At 52.9% G+C, this 18,596-nt stretch overlaps 1 protein-coding gene across 2 annotated transcripts in view; it reads right to left on the bottom strand.

The window, feature by feature from the left end:
- Positions 1 to 18,263, bottom strand: part of DRC11 (dynein regulatory complex subunit 11) — a 90,194-nt gene extending 71,931 nt beyond the window's left edge. Inside the window, exons 1-5 of one of the 2 annotated variants that reach the window (XM_090269605.1) lie at positions 17,931 to 18,263; positions 16,097 to 16,216; positions 14,542 to 14,733; positions 12,206 to 12,277; positions 332 to 537 (exon numbers count right to left, since the gene is read on the bottom strand). In XM_090269605.1, the coding sequence (XP_090125731.1) occupies positions 332 to 537; positions 12,206 to 12,277; positions 14,542 to 14,733; positions 16,097 to 16,216; positions 17,931 to 18,254 (914 nt within the window). In that variant the 5' untranslated portion in view covers positions 18,255 to 18,263. The remainder of the gene's footprint in view (positions 1 to 331; positions 538 to 12,205; positions 12,278 to 14,541; positions 14,734 to 16,096; positions 16,217 to 17,930) is intronic. The other variant, XM_090269597.1, reaches the window with a different exon arrangement.
- Positions 18,264 to 18,596: the final 333 nt, after the last annotated feature.

Raw genomic sequence — 18,596 nt, forward strand, 5'->3', positions numbered from 1 at the left:
CTACTTCTCCCGAAGCAAGGCTCCCATCTGTGTCCTTAACTCCTGCTCTGACAGCCTGGCAGGGCAATGGCGAGGCATGGCGGCCCACTCCGTGGGGTCAAAGAAGTATCACGTGGCCCACAGTAAAAAGGTAAATAAATAGAAAAGATACCAGCAATTTCACCACAAAACATCGGTTCCTGAATTCTCAGCTCTGACGTGTCACTTTTCCAAAACGAAGCCCCAAACCTCACGAGTATAAATCAACGTGCTCCTGTGCCTGAGACAGACAGAACCTCAGTGGCCGTGGTGGGGACGGGTGGGGTCTGCCCCTGCTCACTCACTGACGCACCTGCACTCGATGAACCAGCGCCGGATCTGGTCCTGGAGGTCGTCCTTGATGTCCGGGCCTTCGGTTAACTTCAGGCTGTCCTTGATGGTGACCATGGCTTCTCGGAAGCCCGCCTCGTGCCTGGTCTGCACCTCGCTCCGCAGGCGGGCCACCTTTTCCGCCTGGATAGTGGCAGCACTGACGTCATTAAAATGGGGAGGTGGGGTCTGAAAGCAAAGCAGAGAGGTTGGGGGGGCGTGAAGAAATGTCAGGCACGAAGGAGCTCTGTCAGCGTCTTCCCTGGTGTCGCGCCAAAGGCCTGGAGATGTCGCTACGGCACACAGAGTCGGAATTGGCAGGAACGCTTGGAAGTGCAATTCCCTGCCCGGCGAGGAAAAGAGGGGCTCCCTCCTCCCACCTCCCAGAATCTGGGAGGGGCGTCAGCTCCAAGCTGCACACCCATGCACTTGCAGGAAACCTTTTCCCAATCTTCTTGGCTAGGGGGAGGACCAAGACCATAGAATAAGACCGCATTTAAAGCCAAGAACTGAGGAAGAGAATCTGACTGCTCCGATTTCAAGAAAAACGAAACCAGAATCGGCTCTGAGAACATCTTTTCTATTGTTAGAGACCCCCAAGGACGAGAACGCGCTGCTGACTCCAGACGTTCACGGTGACGTTACTCTTCGTCTGCATGTTCTCCCTCAAAGTCTGCGGATGAGCAAGTCAACAAATGCCCGGGTACGGGGCACCCAGCCGGCACCAGCTCCCGCCCAGCCCCCGCGGGGCTGCGGGGAGAGAAAATACAGAGGAGGGTGAGACGTAACGCCATGGCTGAGAATCCCTAGGGAACGCGGTCGGCAGGATGGCAGTGACCCACGGCCCAGCCTGGAACGGCGGCCGGTAGAGATCCACAAAAGTGTGCCGCTGCGGGCGTGGACGGAAAGGGCTAGAAGGGACCCGGAGAAGGAAGCACGCACGGGTCTCGTGGCGCCGGCAGTCGCAGCTTCGCGGGCTGGGAGGCGGTCGCCCTTTGCAGGCTGAGGGTCTGCGCTGCACGGAGCTGAGACTCAGCCCGGCCACTCAGCACACGAGGGGCCGGGGCCACGGCGAGGTGGGGCCGGCCCATGTACATCTTCGGGAATCTTACGAGCTAGTTGTTTAACAGCCATTTTTGAATGCTAAATTACATAAACTTATAATTATTTTAAAAACCAGTGTCCTCAATACTAAATCCTCACCCCTTCCTAGTCGCTCTGACTGGATTTTACTGTCATCTATTCCGACGTCACCCATGCCGGCTGCATCTCTGTACGGCGGGGTGACCGCGGCTCTCCCCAGCGGCGCTCATTCAGGGAGGCTGGCTATGGTGGGGTATTTACCCCACGGAAACTAGCACATGCTGAAGCCAGGGCTGCGTCTATCGCTCTGACTTGACTGTCTAGGCTTAAGCGATAGGAAAATAACAACGCAGATAAACATAAAAATGGGCCATGAAAAAATATTTTTCCGGTTCTAAAAACAGGCATCTGATTCAGCCAAGGAGGACCCGACTTTAAAAAAGGATGACCGAGTGAAGTTCCAGCACTTTCCTGTCATCTCCCTGTTATCTTACTCATCAGCGCGAGTGAAAATAACAGCCGATGTCCATACAGAACGACATTCATAAATCAGATGCACCCGTTCACCAGGCAGACCACAGGTACGGGAGTTCAGAAACAATCAAGGCCCGTGTTTTATGAGACTCCGTGTCTGTGTGAAATCTGCAACGAAGAGGAGTGTATGTTTATTAGTTGTAACTTGTATGTACACATCCCATGTCCATGAAATGACACCTGTGCCCACTTTCCCAGAGAGTCGGGGTTAAGCATCACCGGCCCAGCGTTGGGCACATTTAAGACTAGAACCTCTTTGTTCTTGAAGGTCACCCTGTCCCTCCTTGGCCATCTGCATCCTGCCCGTTGCCCACCTTCTGCGAGCCTCCTTCCCCCAGAGGCCACGTGCTGTGGAAGGTCAAAGAGCCCGCAGAGCCCAGCGCAAGGGGACCTCAGAAGACTTCCATGCGGTTGGAAGCATCAAGGGAAACTTCTCGTCCTGGCCCGGAAGTGGAAGGGGGTCGTGGGCCGTGGGGAACCGTGAGACGAGCCGGGCAGGGGCAGAAGAATGAGCGGTTCTAACCATCCTTCGTCCCGATCAGCGGTTCTTAATCTGTGGGCCTCAGAGGCCTTTGTCGGGAAGCCAGTCCCACGGACACCAGCTTTGTCGGGGAACCACCAGACGGGGGCCCTGGGCTGAGGGGGGGACCACAGAGGACATTTTCAGCCCCTCCTGTCAGGAGTCCAGAGCGTTACCCGTGGCTGCCGTCCCCACCTCCCGCCTGCACGCTGTCCCCTGTGGAAGGAGGTCACTGAACATTCTGCTTCCTGGAGGGTGAGAGCCTGAAGTTACTAGGAATCCTTCTGCATAGAAGATTTTTCTCTTCTCCCACATCAGGTCAACGGTGGATTTACATCGGCTTGGACTCGTGGCTCTTCCACTTCCACTGGGGATATAACCCAACGCCACGTTGCTATTTGGTGTTCAGACTGCCCCAGTTAAACAGTGGTGACGGACACTGTACAGCCTACAAAGCCCAACCCGACGAGGAGGCAAAAGGAGGAAGAGGAGGAGGAGGGGAGGGTGTAGGTGAGGAGGTGGAGGAGGGGAAGAGGAGGGGGGACAAGGAGGCAAAGTCAGAAAATGGAATCAAAGCAGCAGCTGCAGGGGTCACCCCTGGGCTGCCCCCACCCCCACCCCATGCTGGATCCCCACACAGAAATGGTCTCCGCTCTCCCCACAGTCCCGCACGCTCCCACCAGGCAGTGTTCTCACCACGGAAGGACATGGAACCAGAAAGGCTAAGCACCTTCCCCACATGCCCTCAGCTGACGAGCGGCAGCGGCAGGAAACAGCCCGTGTATCTGACCCAAAGCCAGGCTCTGGCGCTTCGGGGCAGAACGCCCGGGTGTAGGTCTTGCCTGTGCCACATGCCCCCTGGGTGACTTCAGACACGGCCCTGGCTCTCTGAAGGCTTGGCTTCCTCCTCTGTAGGAGGGGACAGCATGAGGCAGTGAAGATGGAGGGGAAGTGTCTCCGGAAAGCGCTGTCCGGAGCCTGGCCCGGGGGGTGCGCAGCGTGTGCTGGCTTTGGGGTCAGCACGACTGCCGTCCCCGTTCCAGCAGCACCGACACACCCACGTGGACGGAGCCCAGGAGGCTAGGAAGCTACCTGGTAACAGAAAGTCCAGGAAAAGAGAAAAACGTTCCAGTCCATCTCAAACACTGCGCAACGAGTATACGCCCCAACGCAAGGCCTTGTTTACTTGGACAAAGTATAAATTTAAATCAATTACTTGGGGGGATAAAAGATAATCTGAACGACTAATTCATGTCATACCCTAAAATCAATTCCAAATGGATGAAACAGTTACAGGGAACAGGCGCACGCATGTGTGTGCGCGCGTGCACACACGCACACGCACACGCACACACACAATCCCCAAGAAATAACTAGAAACCCCTGGGGGTAATTTCTCAAGTTGAAACCACAGTCCAGATGCTGTTGGAATTCAGCATCCCCTTAATGACGCGGAATCAAGTTAAAAAGATGAAAAGGAAATCACACATAAGAGAGTTTATCAAAACATGCATTTGGAAGTCGAAGGAAATAAGCCAATTGTTTAAGTTTAGTTAATGAGAGCGTGTGACGTTTATGACAAGAAAAACCCTAAAACAACTCGAAACGTGAATCTGGAACCAGAATTACAGGCTCATTTGAAAGAACAACCTCCAGCCGAGTTGCCGGCCCGTGGAGGTGCGCAAAGGCCGGGCTCCGCAGCACGAGCTGGTGTCAGAGTGGAGACAGGAGTTTCTTTACGGAATCACTTAAAGAAGCGTCCAATTCTTCGGTCTCCCAGGTGCTGTTCTTTATACCTAGTGCCTACATCTTAAATGTACAAAATAGATGTTTATAGTTCTTGTGCAAGATTTTTCCCTAATTTCTCCAGGCACTATTTTAAAATTCATTGTTTTTGTGAATGTTACAACGGATCTCTGCTGCAGACAGCCCACACTCCTTGGTCTCTGATGAATGAGGAAAATTGTTTTGAAGTCTTGCATTAACATTACGAGTCTCAATCGATGAATCATGCGAATTGCTTCCACCCCTCAATTACATCATTGTCACGGTCATTTATCGCAAATTTCTCCCATGGATGTGCACACACAAAGTATATTTTAGCTGGGCCTTTCCCCGGTTTACTCCAGAAAATGAAGTAACGCATCGGTGGTCCATTTGTGTTCTGTCAATAGCGCTCTCCGAAGTGTCTGGCTAACCTCCTACCGCTTCCAAGGTCTGGGAGTGCGGCAGGGAGATCGCCCAGCTCTCCGCGGACTTCCGTAACAAGGCCACTGATGTGGCTTCTGTCCCCATGCTCTTCCCCTGGGGTCCTTACTCATGTCCACGCCCGCTTCGGTCGGAGGTAGAAATGAGGGTGTGACCGTCCCATTGGACAGACGAGGCCACTGAGGGTCATAACGAAGGGGCCCGCCCGAGGCGTTCTGCGTTGATGAAGCAGCCAGGGGGACGGTTCCCGACTCCCCCGGTTCCGAGTGCCTCCGGCCACCCCACGTGCCATTCACCTGTGCCTCGTCACGTGTTCCTCGGCATACTTGGTTCAACGGAAATGCATTTGAGGGTCATTGGGAGCTTCTTTCTCCAGTTCCTTTGGACACCAAGGTTATCATCCTTTCAGGTCCCACGTTCATGGGCAGCTTTTCCTTGCGGCTAAAACATCTCTTCCTCCCTGGTTCCTTTGGTCCTACGGAGTTCAAGTTCAGGAACGCGTCGGTGCATCAACAGCAACTCATTTAAAAATAAATTACGAATATTAAGGGGAAACAGAGAACGTGATAACATACGATGTATTGCAATCCATTAGCCGCAGAATTACGCGCCTTAATGAAGGCTTCCCGCGGGAACAAACCGTTACATTTACAAGCTTTCCGCAGTTAACAGCCCGGAGCCGGACGACGCAACCTCCGTGGGCAGCGAGGTCCTCTGTCAGCAAAAATACACATTTTAATAATTGATGCTGCTGTAAAAAGAGGACATAAGAGGACGCTTCCTGGTTTGTGGGGAAATAGGACTCCACGGTCCATTAACTTAAAATGCTTAGCTAATGTTTCATGGGCTTTGTCTTTAAAAATCCGTGTTCAAATTAGCCAGCTAAAATGGACATTTGTCCCAATGAAAGTCTGTCCAATTCATCAGCTGCAAATATACTCGCAAGTAAGTGGTTCGATGGGGGTGACTTTCTTGACAGGCGCATCTTCTCGCTGGGGGGTGGGGGGGCCTCGCGTCTTCACGATGCTTTGTTGTCCCCGAAGGCGACCACAGCAGCGGGGGTGGAGACGCAGCTACCGGAGCAAATGACCATCTTGCGGGATTTCGCGCTGTGGTCGACACAGGGACGCGCGAGCAGGGCGTCCCTGGGAACAGCGGGCGTCAGTGCCCGTTCAGACGCCCCCAGGGCCCACGGCGCCCCTCGCCCACCCGACCTCGCCTGTGGGCGGCACGTCCCGGGCTGCAGAGCAAACCGCTCTCCGGTCGGTCCATTTCAGCATCACACGCGCGTCCCTTAGTTTATGGACACGAGCCATTGGGTCTCGGCATTTCGTTCTAGGGTACCGTCTTCGTACTTACAGGTCCGCGTTTGCACCCACACACCTACTCACAGAGACGGGGCCGGCAGACGTGGGACGAGACTCTGGGGACCCAGAGCCAGGGCACGGTTAGGGCACATCTGCACTGGCAGAGGCCACAACTTGAGTGGGTGCCAAATGATTTAAGACTAAAAATTATCTAGCCCATTAAGCCTAATTTCTAAAAAATGTTTAGCAGTTTTAAAATTCACGTAATTAGGAGCCCGGCTAGAACGGAGTCTGGTTGAGTTTATAATTAATTAGTGGTGGAAACATAATCTGCTCCTTTTGTCTTTAAAAATGTTTTTAAATAAACACTTTGACAGTACCTACAGTTTGCAAAGCACTGTTTTAAGTGGTCTGCCAATATTAACTAACTTATTTCTCATAATAGCCTGTGTCAGCACCTCATTATTTTCACTTTAAATATGAGGAAACTGGAGCACAGAGAGGCCAAGGAACTTATCCAGGGTCACACAGCCAGGAACTGGTAGACTGGGGCTTTGACTCGGGGCATCTATTTCTAGGATCTCTGCTCTTACCCTCTCGTCTTTGCTGTGCTTCTCCACCGACAGGTTTCTCACAGCTTAAAACATTTTGTCTGAAAATGTTATTTCATGGGCTCTATGGATCATACGTTTTAAAAAACGTGCATTCGTAACGTCGGTAGATGCTGCTGATCTGCCTTGCAAAGAGGCTGACGAGCCCCCCTCCCCGCCGACAGTTTCGGCAGAGCTGGTTTTCCAGACCTTGTCAACGTTGTGACAGTCTCTTTTCTGATCTTGGCTAACGTCAACAGGTAGGGAAAAAATGGCAATTTTTAAATAAGCCCTTTTGGGTCATGAATGATGTGAACCTCTAAACCCATGATTATCAGCCATTGGAAGGAAACTATCAGCTAACACTCACTCAGAGCTGAGTACAACGTGCAAGACTATCCCGAATGCTCTGCAGGAATCAGTTTCTTCAACAGGTAACCCAAAGCCATGAGCGAGGTGCTAGGGCCGTTCCCCATGAGGACACGAGGTCAAGTCCCCGCCCAAGTTCACCCCGCCGGGAGGCGCCAGGGCCAGAGCTCACGGCCCCCAACGCCCTGCATGCCGCCTGCCCGGGCTCTGTACTGGGCCCTAATCTGAGGTAAATCAGGGCAGACTCCCCGCTGGAGGACGTAGGTATAGGAACCTGGGGACCAGGAGATAAGAGGGAGGGAATCTTTTTCATCATTTAATTTCTGATGACCTGGAGACCTGGGACAAGACTGAAGCAAAGTAAGAAGAAAAAGAGACTAACATCAAACTGAAAGTTCCCACATCACTAGACTGTAAAATCCAATTTAACAGGGGAAAAACCTGACTTTTCCTTTTCTTCCCCCAGGACCTCTTGAGGTGGACTTCCAAATTCACAAGGAGGACGCGGTCCGGCCCGGAGCTCAGCTGTCTGCTGGGCCCGCTCAGCGCGGTCTGTGACCTTTCCCGCTGCAGCACACCGGGCGCTGGTGTGTGGCCGGCACCTGCTGCCCCGGGGACCCTCCGAGTCCCCTGGGGCCTCCCCGCCCCGCCCCACAGCTGCACACTCGACTCAGGCTGTGGGCCGCTCCAACCCCACTGCTAATAAATCTGAATGACAAAGGTCAAGCTATTTTCTATTTTGAAATCAGTGGCCTGCTTTGAAGCATTTCATGTTTTGTGGCACAGAAAGTTATCACGCTTCTTGATAGCTTTCCATTGTATGAAATCATTCAGTTGTCATGACAACACACTGTCATCTTCCAAGATGATGAACGCGGCCACCATTCCTCGAAGGCGTGTCATCTCTTCTGAAATCCTTTTAACGGCTCTTCAAAACAGGCAGCACTAGCTGAGGCTCGGAGGGCGGCTGGGCGAGCCTCTCCAAGCCCGCGCAGTGGCCCACGAGGTGGAGCTGGGCACACGTCCCCAGCGGGCCACCCCGTGCCTGGTCCTTCTTTGACCTGGCGCGCAAACCCTCCAGCGCTGGGGTGGCGACGTGCGCTCATTTCTAGGACGCTGCCTCCCTCGGTGACACTTGGGAAACGGCTCTTTCGCATTTACAATATAAAACAAATCTAAAGCAAAGCAAAACCAAACCCCCAGATTATGGCGATCTGTTTATTGAGAATAAATTTATTTCTGGAGATATGCTATTTGCAGCCAAGTATAATGCATAACACACATGACCAGGCAGGACGACATGGCTTTTGGCTGGTATTAACGTGTGACCATACACGCGTGCTCCGTGCTGCTGCGTCGCTCATTTTGGCTTTGATGACCCTTTCCAGAGAGGCCCCTGCGGGCCGAGGGTGAGGGACGCCAGGGCACAGCCCCCCAGAGCAGCCTTGGAGGGAGCGCTCCTCCTTGGGGTTATTTGTTAATAAGGAAGACGTGTAATTGACACCAAAACATAATACCTAGTGCACAGCTTGCTTCACGTCAGGGTCTGGAGTGAGCAGGGCTTTCTGGCGCTTTGAGGGGTCCACCGATGCACTTCAAAGCGACAGTCCTTTCTCTTTAATAAGCAACCCCCCACCCCCCGGGTTCATTATAATGCAAACAGCGATCGCTTCAGGGTAACACAGAATATATGACGGTCGGGACCGCAGGGCAAATTATTTCAAAGGGATCCGGAGAACGCAATGTATTACATTCATTAAGTTTCCTTCTCCCGGATCCACCCCATTGGCTCTGCCAATTAAAGCCGCCGCACATGGAGTTGTAGAGCGCTATTCATTTTCCTTTGTAGGTTTTAGAATATAAATATTTAAAATGGCAACATCAAAAAAAATTTATGTGACAACGGCAAGGAAAACATTTGCCTGGGAATTGAAGGCCTAATGACGTTTCCTGCTTGAATCCCGGCATCAGGTATGAGATGGTCACCCCTGGAAACACGCCAAGCTTCCCATGCAGATAAGAATACACGTTTATCCGCTAAGTCAACCGTTTCTATAAGGGCATGACATACCAAAAGGCAATCATGGAAAGTGAAGTTTTAACACAAGTAGACAAAAATGTTAATTAGTGATGGAGTGGAAAATATACTCAATTGAAAACAGTTCTTGGATTGGGGGTAACGGATTTTTATGGTTCTCAGTCAGTGAACAGAAGATACCATTCTTTATAAATTGAATCCATATATTTCACAATGGTGTAAAATTTCAGTAGAGGATGGCTACCCAGAGAACAGACACTGGGAAAAAAAAAAAAGCAGCAAAGTGGGGAAAGTCACATTTAATAGAAAACAGACAGGTTCCACACTCCTATTCAAACTCCACACTGTGGAAAAACAGGCATTTTTATTTGAGCTGAGCAGATACCAATGGCAAAGTAAAACAGAAAAATCAAACTCAAAAACATGTCCCTCTGCCTTTATGTGGTATCAGTGCAAGGTATCAAGACTTTAAGATGGAAACAACATCGTCTGGCCATTCCCTAGGTTTCCGGAGTGTGAGTGCAGTGAGGCCAGGAAACGCAGGCTGGGCTAAAGGAAGTGGAAGTCGTTGAATTTAAGCAGCTGCTAATATAAGCTTTCATGCCCAACTCAGATGACCTTAGGTCGGATCTTCTGAGCCTGAGTTTAATTTTTCGGCAGGGAACTGGAGATAACCATGGTTTTGGTCATCACGTCTGGCGTCTGTGCACCTCTGAAGGGCGGCCCAGAGGAACAGAGACGTGTTGCTCCGCAGCGACCTCTCCCCGGACCCCGGACCGTTCGGAGATCTCAGGAGGAAAAAGTGACCAGATTCAATGGCTGCGTACCTTTATATTTAAACGTGTCCTGTTTTTCCAGTTAATGAAGCAAAATTCAAACACTTTAAAATAGACAATTCTGGACATAAAAATCTTCCCAAGTCCCCACCTTAAAAAATGAGCTCTGTTTGAACTGCGTGTATCCCCTTCCTTTGTTTGTATGTGAATGGATATATTTAGCTGAAATCATATTATCTGTGTAATTCTAAATTACATTGCACTCGGAGCCTTGTCAGGCCATCAAGAATCAGTCATAAACGCATGTCCCTAACGGTGGCATGTCACTCCGTTAACGGAGGCCCACTGTACATCGCGTGCATGGTTCCTCTGAACACTAGAATTGCTCATTTCCAATTTTCGTGATTAAAAAGAACACGAGGAAACGTCCATGCCCATAAATCTCTACTTCTGGTGGTTTCCTGCAGAAAGAGAGCCGTGGCTGACAGACAGAAACCCTGCAGCGGCCTCGTTGCCCCTAGCTACCCGGCGTTCCGAGCTGCAGAGTCCACCTAAGGCATCGTGGGTGGGAACCAGCACGCATCAGACTCCTGTCCACGGTTGTAACTGGAAAACAGACACAGCTTGGCCTGCTTCACCAAGTCACTTTCAGTTTAATGTGTCGGAAATTAGGGATGGATGCGTATTACCATCAAGAGTGGGTTTTGGTTTCTTGGACCAAATATTTTCTTTCTTTAGTGGCCAATAAAAATCATGATGGAGCTTACAATGGACACCATCTCAGAGTCCATGAAATACTGTATTTCATTTTGTTGTTAATTTGTGTTTGGGGGCGTCAGTGAATAGTTGTGATTTCCCGAGGAAACCTCTCAGTATGCAGTTCAGCATGCAGTATGGCGATTGTGGTAAAACACAGGAAATGTACTTGCCACTTCTAAGTGCATGGCTCGCTAGTGGTAAGTGCATTCACAATGTTTCCACTCTGCCAAACCAACACTGTGCCCACGGAAGACAGCGGCCCATCCCCCTCCCTCCAGCCGCTGGCGACCGCTGTTCTGCTTCCAGTTTCTATGCGTTTGACTCCTTTTTGTGACTGGCTTGTCCACTTGGCGTAACGGGCTCGCCCATGCCGTAGCCTGTGTCAGGACCGCCTTCTTTTTCATGACCGAATACTATTCCGCCCAGTGAGCTTTTAAATCCTAAAACTCCGTGACCACGGGCAGAGCTTGCTCCCCAGCACGCCCAGACTAGGAAATAAACGCCCACGCCTGACTCAGAGCTGCGGCCCGTGGGCTGCCCCCCTTTCCTTTGCACCCTCCAGGGCCCTTTAACGAGAACTGAGCAGGCCAACAAGCCCCCGCCCCTGCAGCGGCCGCCGGCTCTGATGGTAACGGGCATTGAAAAGAGCGGGTGGAGAAGACACAAGCGCTGCCTCCCAACACCTGAAGGGCTGTCACGAGAACGGCGGGCCAGACACGCTCCGAGCTACCACAGGGGACAGAACCCCAGCCAGTCTGCGGGAACTGGAGGGAGGCAACTGCAGTTGAGTGACAGGAAGAAGCTTCCACAGTGAGACAGGGTGGGCTGTCCTGGGAAGCAGGGCTCTGAGCTCAGGAGGGGCTTGGGTGGGGGACCCCGTTTAGAGGACGCGGACAACGGAGAAAACTCCCTAGCACAGACAGAGACTCTAAGACGGTCCCCAATTACCGCCACCTCCCGCCTGGTGTGGGTGACACTGTGACCCTGGGCAGGGTACGGCAGCTGCTCTTCCTCACCGGCTTTGGTGAACAAGTTGGCACATGGAGAGGCCCCAGGCTAACAGTGGCCCCGAAACCCGAGGCCTTCGGTCTGACAGCCCATAGGAGCTGAATCCCGCCAACAACCGCACAAGCCTAGAAGTGGGTCCTCCCCGTGCTGCCTCGGAGGGGACCCCAGCGCCACCCCACTCCCTCTTGTCCGTAAGACACCAGGCAGAGGGCCCAGCCGACCATGAACCCCTAACCCTCAGCAACGAAGATAACAGGTGTGTGTAGGTGTAAGATGCCAAGTTGGTGGCAATCTGTTACACAGCAGTAGGTAACTAATACACCCTTTCAACTCGGACTCAGTCATCACCCCCCAAAGGCAGCGCTATCAGTGCCAGCCTATTCTTGTGACCCTCACTGACGTCAAACTGCTGTGGGTGACCCTGTGACCCTTGGCAGGACCATCATCCCAGCGCATCGTGGGCAGCTCAGAGCCTGTGCCCACAGCCAGGGGAGTGGGCGGGTGCCCTGCTCTCTCCGACCCCCCCGCCAGGCTTCCGGACCTTGAGGCAGCTAACTTCACCCTCTGAGTCACCTCCCTCAAGAACTGTCTAAGGAAGACTCAAGCCTCGCACGGTCAACTGTCTAGGGAAACCGGAGGCACGCTGTGTGTCGAGGAAAACTTACCATCCCCAGGAATATCATCTCCTCTTCTCTCTCCCTTTTGGTTTTCCTGCTTTGATGGAAACCTCGCCAAACCTAGACACAAAGAAACGGTTACCTGCTGTGCGTACATAAAAAAGTAAACGCAAACATCGCCGTACGTCCTACCACGCAAACTGCACGTACTGAATGGCAGACTGCGCAGGCAGAATTGATGGCAGTTTTCCTTCTGGAATCAGAGGCAGAGTTTCTAAAGAAAGGATGAATCACAGGCATGCCTATACTGCTGTCTGAGGACACACCTGGGGACCCTGAGGCGGACCCTCGTCCCAGCGCCCCCCTACTTAACAGGGATCCTGGAGGCAGCCCCTCTTCCCAGGGACCGGACAGGATGCACACGCACCCAGGACCCCGGAGCAAACCCACTGACCTCAAACCCCACCGCAGACCCAGCCACAGCTGCCGGACTGGGGAGCGGCAAACAGATGAGCAATGACAAGTGCTGGCGAGGACGTGCAGAAAGGGGACCTGTCACTGCTGGTGGGAACGGAAACTGGGGCAGCCACTGTGGGAAACAACAGAAGCTACTAAAAATAATTTTTTTTAAAAAAAAAACAGAACTATCATATGGTCCAGCAATCCTGCTTTTGGGTGTTTATCCAAAGGCAATAAAATCATTATCTCAAAGAGAGCGGCACCCTCATGTTCACTGCCGGCAGCGTTATTCACAAGCGCCAGGACGTGGGAACGACCTCCGCGTCTGCTGTCGGAGTTGCGGATAAAGTGGTCTAAACACGCAGTGAAATATCACTTGGCCATAGAAAGAGGCAACCGCGCCATCGGAGGCAGCGTGGACGGGCCCTGAGGGCGTTATCCGCGAGCTAAGTCAGAGGAGGGCAAACGCCCGTGATCTCCCTTGTACGGAGACCCTAAAACTGCGGTCCCTGCAGGGACAGCATAGATGTGTAGTCTGTCGCCAGGGGCTGGTGCGGGGGAAGCGCGTTGGGACGGGCAAAGGTGCCCACTTGTGGGTGTAAGAGGAGGGCGCGCTGGGGTCTGACACACAGCACAGCACGGTGAGCACAGCCAACAGCACTGTGTTGGGTCCTTACAGATGGCTGAGAGCTCATCTTAAATGTTCTCATGCCAAGAAAAAAGGGGTCATTATGTAAAGTGATGGAGGTGTCGATCAATTACTGTGACAATTGTTTTTCCATATAGTCCTGTATTGTATTAGGACACAGATCTTAAACTTACACAGTGTTACAGATCAAATCTCTGTAAAGCTGGATGGGAAGAGAAGAAAAAGAAATGGCTTCTAATTCTCATTAGTGAGATGCCCCTCCCGGGGTTTCTTCAAAGGAATGTCCAGACCGCAGGAGCGTGGGGGCAGACGTGAGGTGTCCATGCAGGGCTTTAACAGAAACATTTCTGCAGTCACATGGGGAAACAGCACGGTCACGTGGGACTGTACAGCCAGCCCTGCGCGCCGACGCTCATTTAAAGCTTCATCTCTGCACGGAAACCCGACGAGAAACAGCCTCTTATCTGTCCCGGCCCCTGACCCCACGCTGCCGTGCAGACACCGTGGGCGACAAGCATCCTGACCTCCCTGCTCCATTCCGTGTGCTTGTGCTCTCTCTCCAGCCTAATTCTAATTTGTCACACGCCATGTCCTGCATCTTCCTGTGAGCAACGTCATCTTTGTTTGAGAAAAGATGGGGAGCAAATCCATGGTGCGCATCTGACAGGCAAAGACGCCTCAAGGCCCCCTTTTAAAAGGGAGCATTGAGCCGGGGCTGGTGTGTCTCAGTGGATTGAGCCCCGGCCTGCAAACCAAAAGGTCGCCGGTTCGATTCCCAGTCAGGGCACATGCCTGGGCTGCGGGCCAGGTCCCCAGTTGGGGGCGAGTGAGAGGCAACCACACATGGATGTTCCTCTCCCTTTCTTTCTCCCTCCCTTCCCCCTCTCTAAAAATAAATAAAGTCTTTTAAGGAAAAAGGTCGCTGGGGTTTTGTGTGAACGTGAGCATGTCAGCAAGCCAGCATGCATTAACCCTCCTGCAATTACACGTCCCTACGAAATGGATTTTTAAAAAGTCATTAAGGCTTTACAGCCTCATGAATGGTAGGCAACATTCTAATAATTATCGATGATTTAAAAAACATCTGAAGAAAACGCCTGTGCTTTATACCCATTTATAAGAAAACGTAAAAATCACCACCGAGCTCAGTTGCGGGTTTCCCCGGGGCAGGAAAGCCAGTCCCGGGCTCCCGGAGGGAGGGTTCCGGACCCCGCGGGCGCACCCCGGCAGGTGGGACCCCAGCCCCGCCCCCCGGCCGGGAGCCGCCCCGCCGCACCTTCTGGATCCGCAGGGCGGCCGCCCCCGCGTCCGCTTCTCCGTGGCCCCGGCTGCGGGCCTGCCGCGCCCTGCGCTCCTGGAGGAAGATCCGCTTCGTGAACAGCGCGCGCAGGCGGCCCTGCCGGGCGCGCTCCGCGGTCTGGATCAGTTTCACGGCCTCTTCCGGGGGGATGCTCCTTCCCGGCGGCTCCTGCAAAAGGCATCGGAGGCCCCTGTTTGACCACGTGACCGGCACCAACGCCCCGCAACCATCACGTGCTCCCTCCCGGCCCCCCCTCGCAGAGTTCCCAGGCTGTTGATAAGGGGGTGCTCGACCCACCATTGCCCCGCGAGCTGCGCGTGCTGTGGCCGGGCGCCCCGCTCGCGCCGCGGCCCGTGACTCAGGGCCCTGCCGCCTTGCGCCCCCGTCCCCAACAAAAGCCTAAAGAGCCCACGTGGCAGGCCGGCCCCAGTGACTCCGGAATGCCCGTAGAACGGACTCAGCGAAACCGGGAGTGGCCTTCAGTGTTTCATTAGGGTGACAGTGTAACGTAAATTAAAAACACATCTCCGAGAACGTAAAATGTAACATACGCGTGACGCGAAACGCCGCCTTTGACACCCGCTGCGGAAGGACCTGGTGAGCGCGACTGCCGCTAAAACTGGAGTTTTGTTTTCAGGGAGCCCTCGTCCTTCCGATCGGCAGCGCCCATATTTTCAGCAACGCGCGTGGCCCAGCAGAGCAGAAGGAACGTGACTCAGGTATTAAATCAGACGGAGTGCGTAAGAGCCCGTCACAGAGCAGGCGGCCGGCAAGTGGCAGGTATTAGTGCATTTGTTCCCTGTCGGTCCGCACTGTCGCTGAGAATAATCACGGTCCTTACTGACTCCTGAGGACGGGGAGGCTTCTGAACCCCGACGGAGGCCCCAACAGTGATGTTAAACAGCACGAACGCGGGAGTAGATATTGTACGTATTTTCAAGAAATATGCAGCTTAAGATGAGAGTGGGGGTCCGGCGAGACCCCAAAGGCACGGGAAAGTCACCCCAACGCCCGGGGCTGCTGCCCGCCTGTGCCATCGGGCGGCAGGCCGGGCGCTCTTTGCTTTCCCGGGGGATCTTTACGGACCTTTCTTTCCCCACTCAAGGCAAATCCCTGGGGAGATCCAGGGGCCACTCAGACTGAAGGGACAGAAGGCCCATCAGCCTTTTAAGAAAGCGTAGTCATTTCTGAGTCCCAGTAACGTATCTCAGCCCTCAGTCGTTCTACACGAGCAACCCCCGGCTTCTGACTCAGCTGAGGCAAAGCTGGGAGGCCAAGTTCGACGGACCTGGTCTCCACACGACCTTGGTGGTGCCGATGGACCCAGCAAAGTATTATGTTTGGGTCTCGGTTTCCAAGTTCTTGACAAATAATGGATATGAATCACCCAAAACTTCTTTACTGAATAACCAGGGTGGGGGGAAGGTGCTGCTCTCTTACACTGTAAACAGTCAGATGGCCTCTCACTTAGGAGCAGAAAAAGCAGGTTTTACAGGCAAGGGGATCACATTTGTTAAAATGATATACGAACCACTCCAGGTGTGTCTAATCCAGCGCTGGCTAATATCTGAGCAAGGATTTTCTCTCTTCCTTTTATCACTTCCAACCTCTCCTTCAGAAAGTACTTGGGTATGGGAATATCTAACTGTTGCTAGAGAAGGAAAAATAAGCAAAAGAGCATGTTTGTCACAGTTCCAGGACTCCAATCCAGTTGGGATACACAGTGAGAACATGGCAGCCTTACTTCCCGTCCCCATGGAAACGACAAGGCCAGCGGGGGGCGGGGGACGGGGTTGTTACTGCTAAGGGGACACCAATAAAGCAGGACAGACTGCCGCCACCTCCCTGGTTGCAGTGAGACTTCAGGAACTCACGTCAGGTCGTCTTCAATTAACTAAGGATAACTTCATGCATTTCTTTAAAGAACTATAATATCATCTCAATCTACCTAGAATAATAATGCAAATTACAATAGTAAAGTATTGGGCTGTAGAGATCTTTAAGTTAAACCTAGTAATTCATCATGAGCGCCATCAAACTTTGGACATAATGGTCACATTTTTCCTAATAATTGGTTTATTTTTACCTAAATTACCCCATTACAGAAACTATTTACAAAATGACTTTGCGTGATAAGGAAACTTGTTTTTATACAATAAATATAAACTTCTATTCTTCATGGTGTATATTACCAAATATTTCAAGTTAGATGACAAGTGAAAATTTACCAGTCCGAGTTCAATAATTGGGGGTGTACAAGGGTTATTAAAGCTTAGAGGTGGGCCCTTGGCCAACCCCACTGAGAAACACTGTCCCGGATACTCTTCGACCCTATTGGCTGCCTTCTGATAGACCAGCTGGCTGGTGTTCAGGGTCAACTGTCCTTTTTTCTATTCTGATGTGACTTCCTCCCCAACCAGGAATTTTGAACAGAAATTATTTCCCTATATAAACATTATAGCAAAAAGGGGTGTCTTTGTGAGGAGTTGGTGGGATGGTGTCCCCAGGACTTCTGGAAGGTGGCAACTGTGTTTGAAAACCAAACCTTTCTTAGGCTAATGGGGTGCTTGCGGTGAACTAAGCATGAGCTTCTAGGGTGACTGGCGTCTTGGGACAAAGACCAGTGTCTCCCCGGCCAGGACACTGTTCATGGAGTCCATGCTGCTGATGCTGGGCACACCCTCTGACCAGCCGGACCTCGGAGCTGTCACACGGCTCCGTTCACACCCTCCAGGACTGGCAGAACACACGCCCTGCCATGAGAGCGGCGCAGGGGCAGAGCTCACAGGGAGGCGTGGTGGCCACAGGTAGCGGCGGGAGAGCTCCAGGGCCTCGGGGACGGGGAGGGCGAGGGTGCGGGGCCGTCCCAGGTGTCTGAGGCTCAGAGGCCCACTGTCACACATCCTCGGAGTCACCATGGACCCACAACAGCGGAGGAGACGCTTCCCCCGGGGCGCAGGGGACCGGCCACCAAAGGCTGCTCATCCACAAGGGGACTGGGGGACACAGGCCAGAGAGGCACTGCTGCCGCACACCGGGGCGCTCTGTGCCGCAGGACCTTTGGGACGGGGTCAGCCTGCTCCCTTCCAGCGGGCCTGGACGGACGCCGTGGTGACCAGCACAAGTACCACAATAACGTCCGTGTGCCTCAGGCCCAAAGGCTGTAAAGACCCATGTGTGCCCAAAGGGGGGGGCCGCCCAAGCCACGTCCCTCGCACGTGGTCACCTGGAGGGCTGCGCTTCAGCTCGGAATACAACAAACAGTAGTAAACACGTCTAGACAGCCTGCAGAACACTGGCTACAGGCCTCCACGTCTTAGTTAAAGCAAAAAGAAACCAGTAAGGGAAGAAAACCGAGCACTCACGGGAACCAGCTTCAGGTCCTGTAAGATGTCGTCAAAATAATGAAACTCGCTTAGTTCCAGCTCCACCATCTCGCTCTTCAGCTCCAGGATGCGGCCCATCACCCCGTCCAGGACCTTCCGGATCAGGACCCGCTTCTGCGGGTGGACGATCTGGTCGTACACGCTCTCCAGGTTCCGGAAGATCTGCATGTACTTTATGTAGAAGGTGGCCAACATCTGGAAGATGAAAACCTCATTTCTCTGCAGCTCTACCGTCTTCTGAGACTCCTTGTCAAGCAAAGAGTTGAGGGCTTCTTGGGTCTGATGCCACATCTTATTATACATTCTGAGAAAAGACAGAGTTCAGACAACACGATGAGGGGACGTCACCGTGTCGGGCGCACAGACGGGCACGCGGCACAGCCAGGCGCGGAGGGCACTGCGTGTCCTGTGTGGACGGCCCGTGACTGTCGGATATGACCCTGCCAGAATCGCCCAATAATGGGTTTAGAAAGCCTCCCACCTAAATGACGGAGTGGTTCCTGGCTGTCCCCGTTCAGCCAGGACTGAAGCTCGTTAACCGACCTGTCCAGAGATAGAGCTGGTGGGGCACAAATGGATCAGCCACTTGGGACAGTAATTCGGGATGACCTTGCACCCTTGAGCACGCGCACACCCTATTCAGGA

Source organism: Furipterus horrens, unplaced genomic scaffold (assembly GCF_987537825.1).
Source record: "Furipterus horrens unplaced genomic scaffold, mFurHor1.1.pri manual_scaffold_1, whole genome shotgun sequence".
In the NCBI taxonomy this organism is placed as follows: domain Eukaryota; kingdom Metazoa; phylum Chordata; class Mammalia; order Chiroptera; family Furipteridae; genus Furipterus; species Furipterus horrens.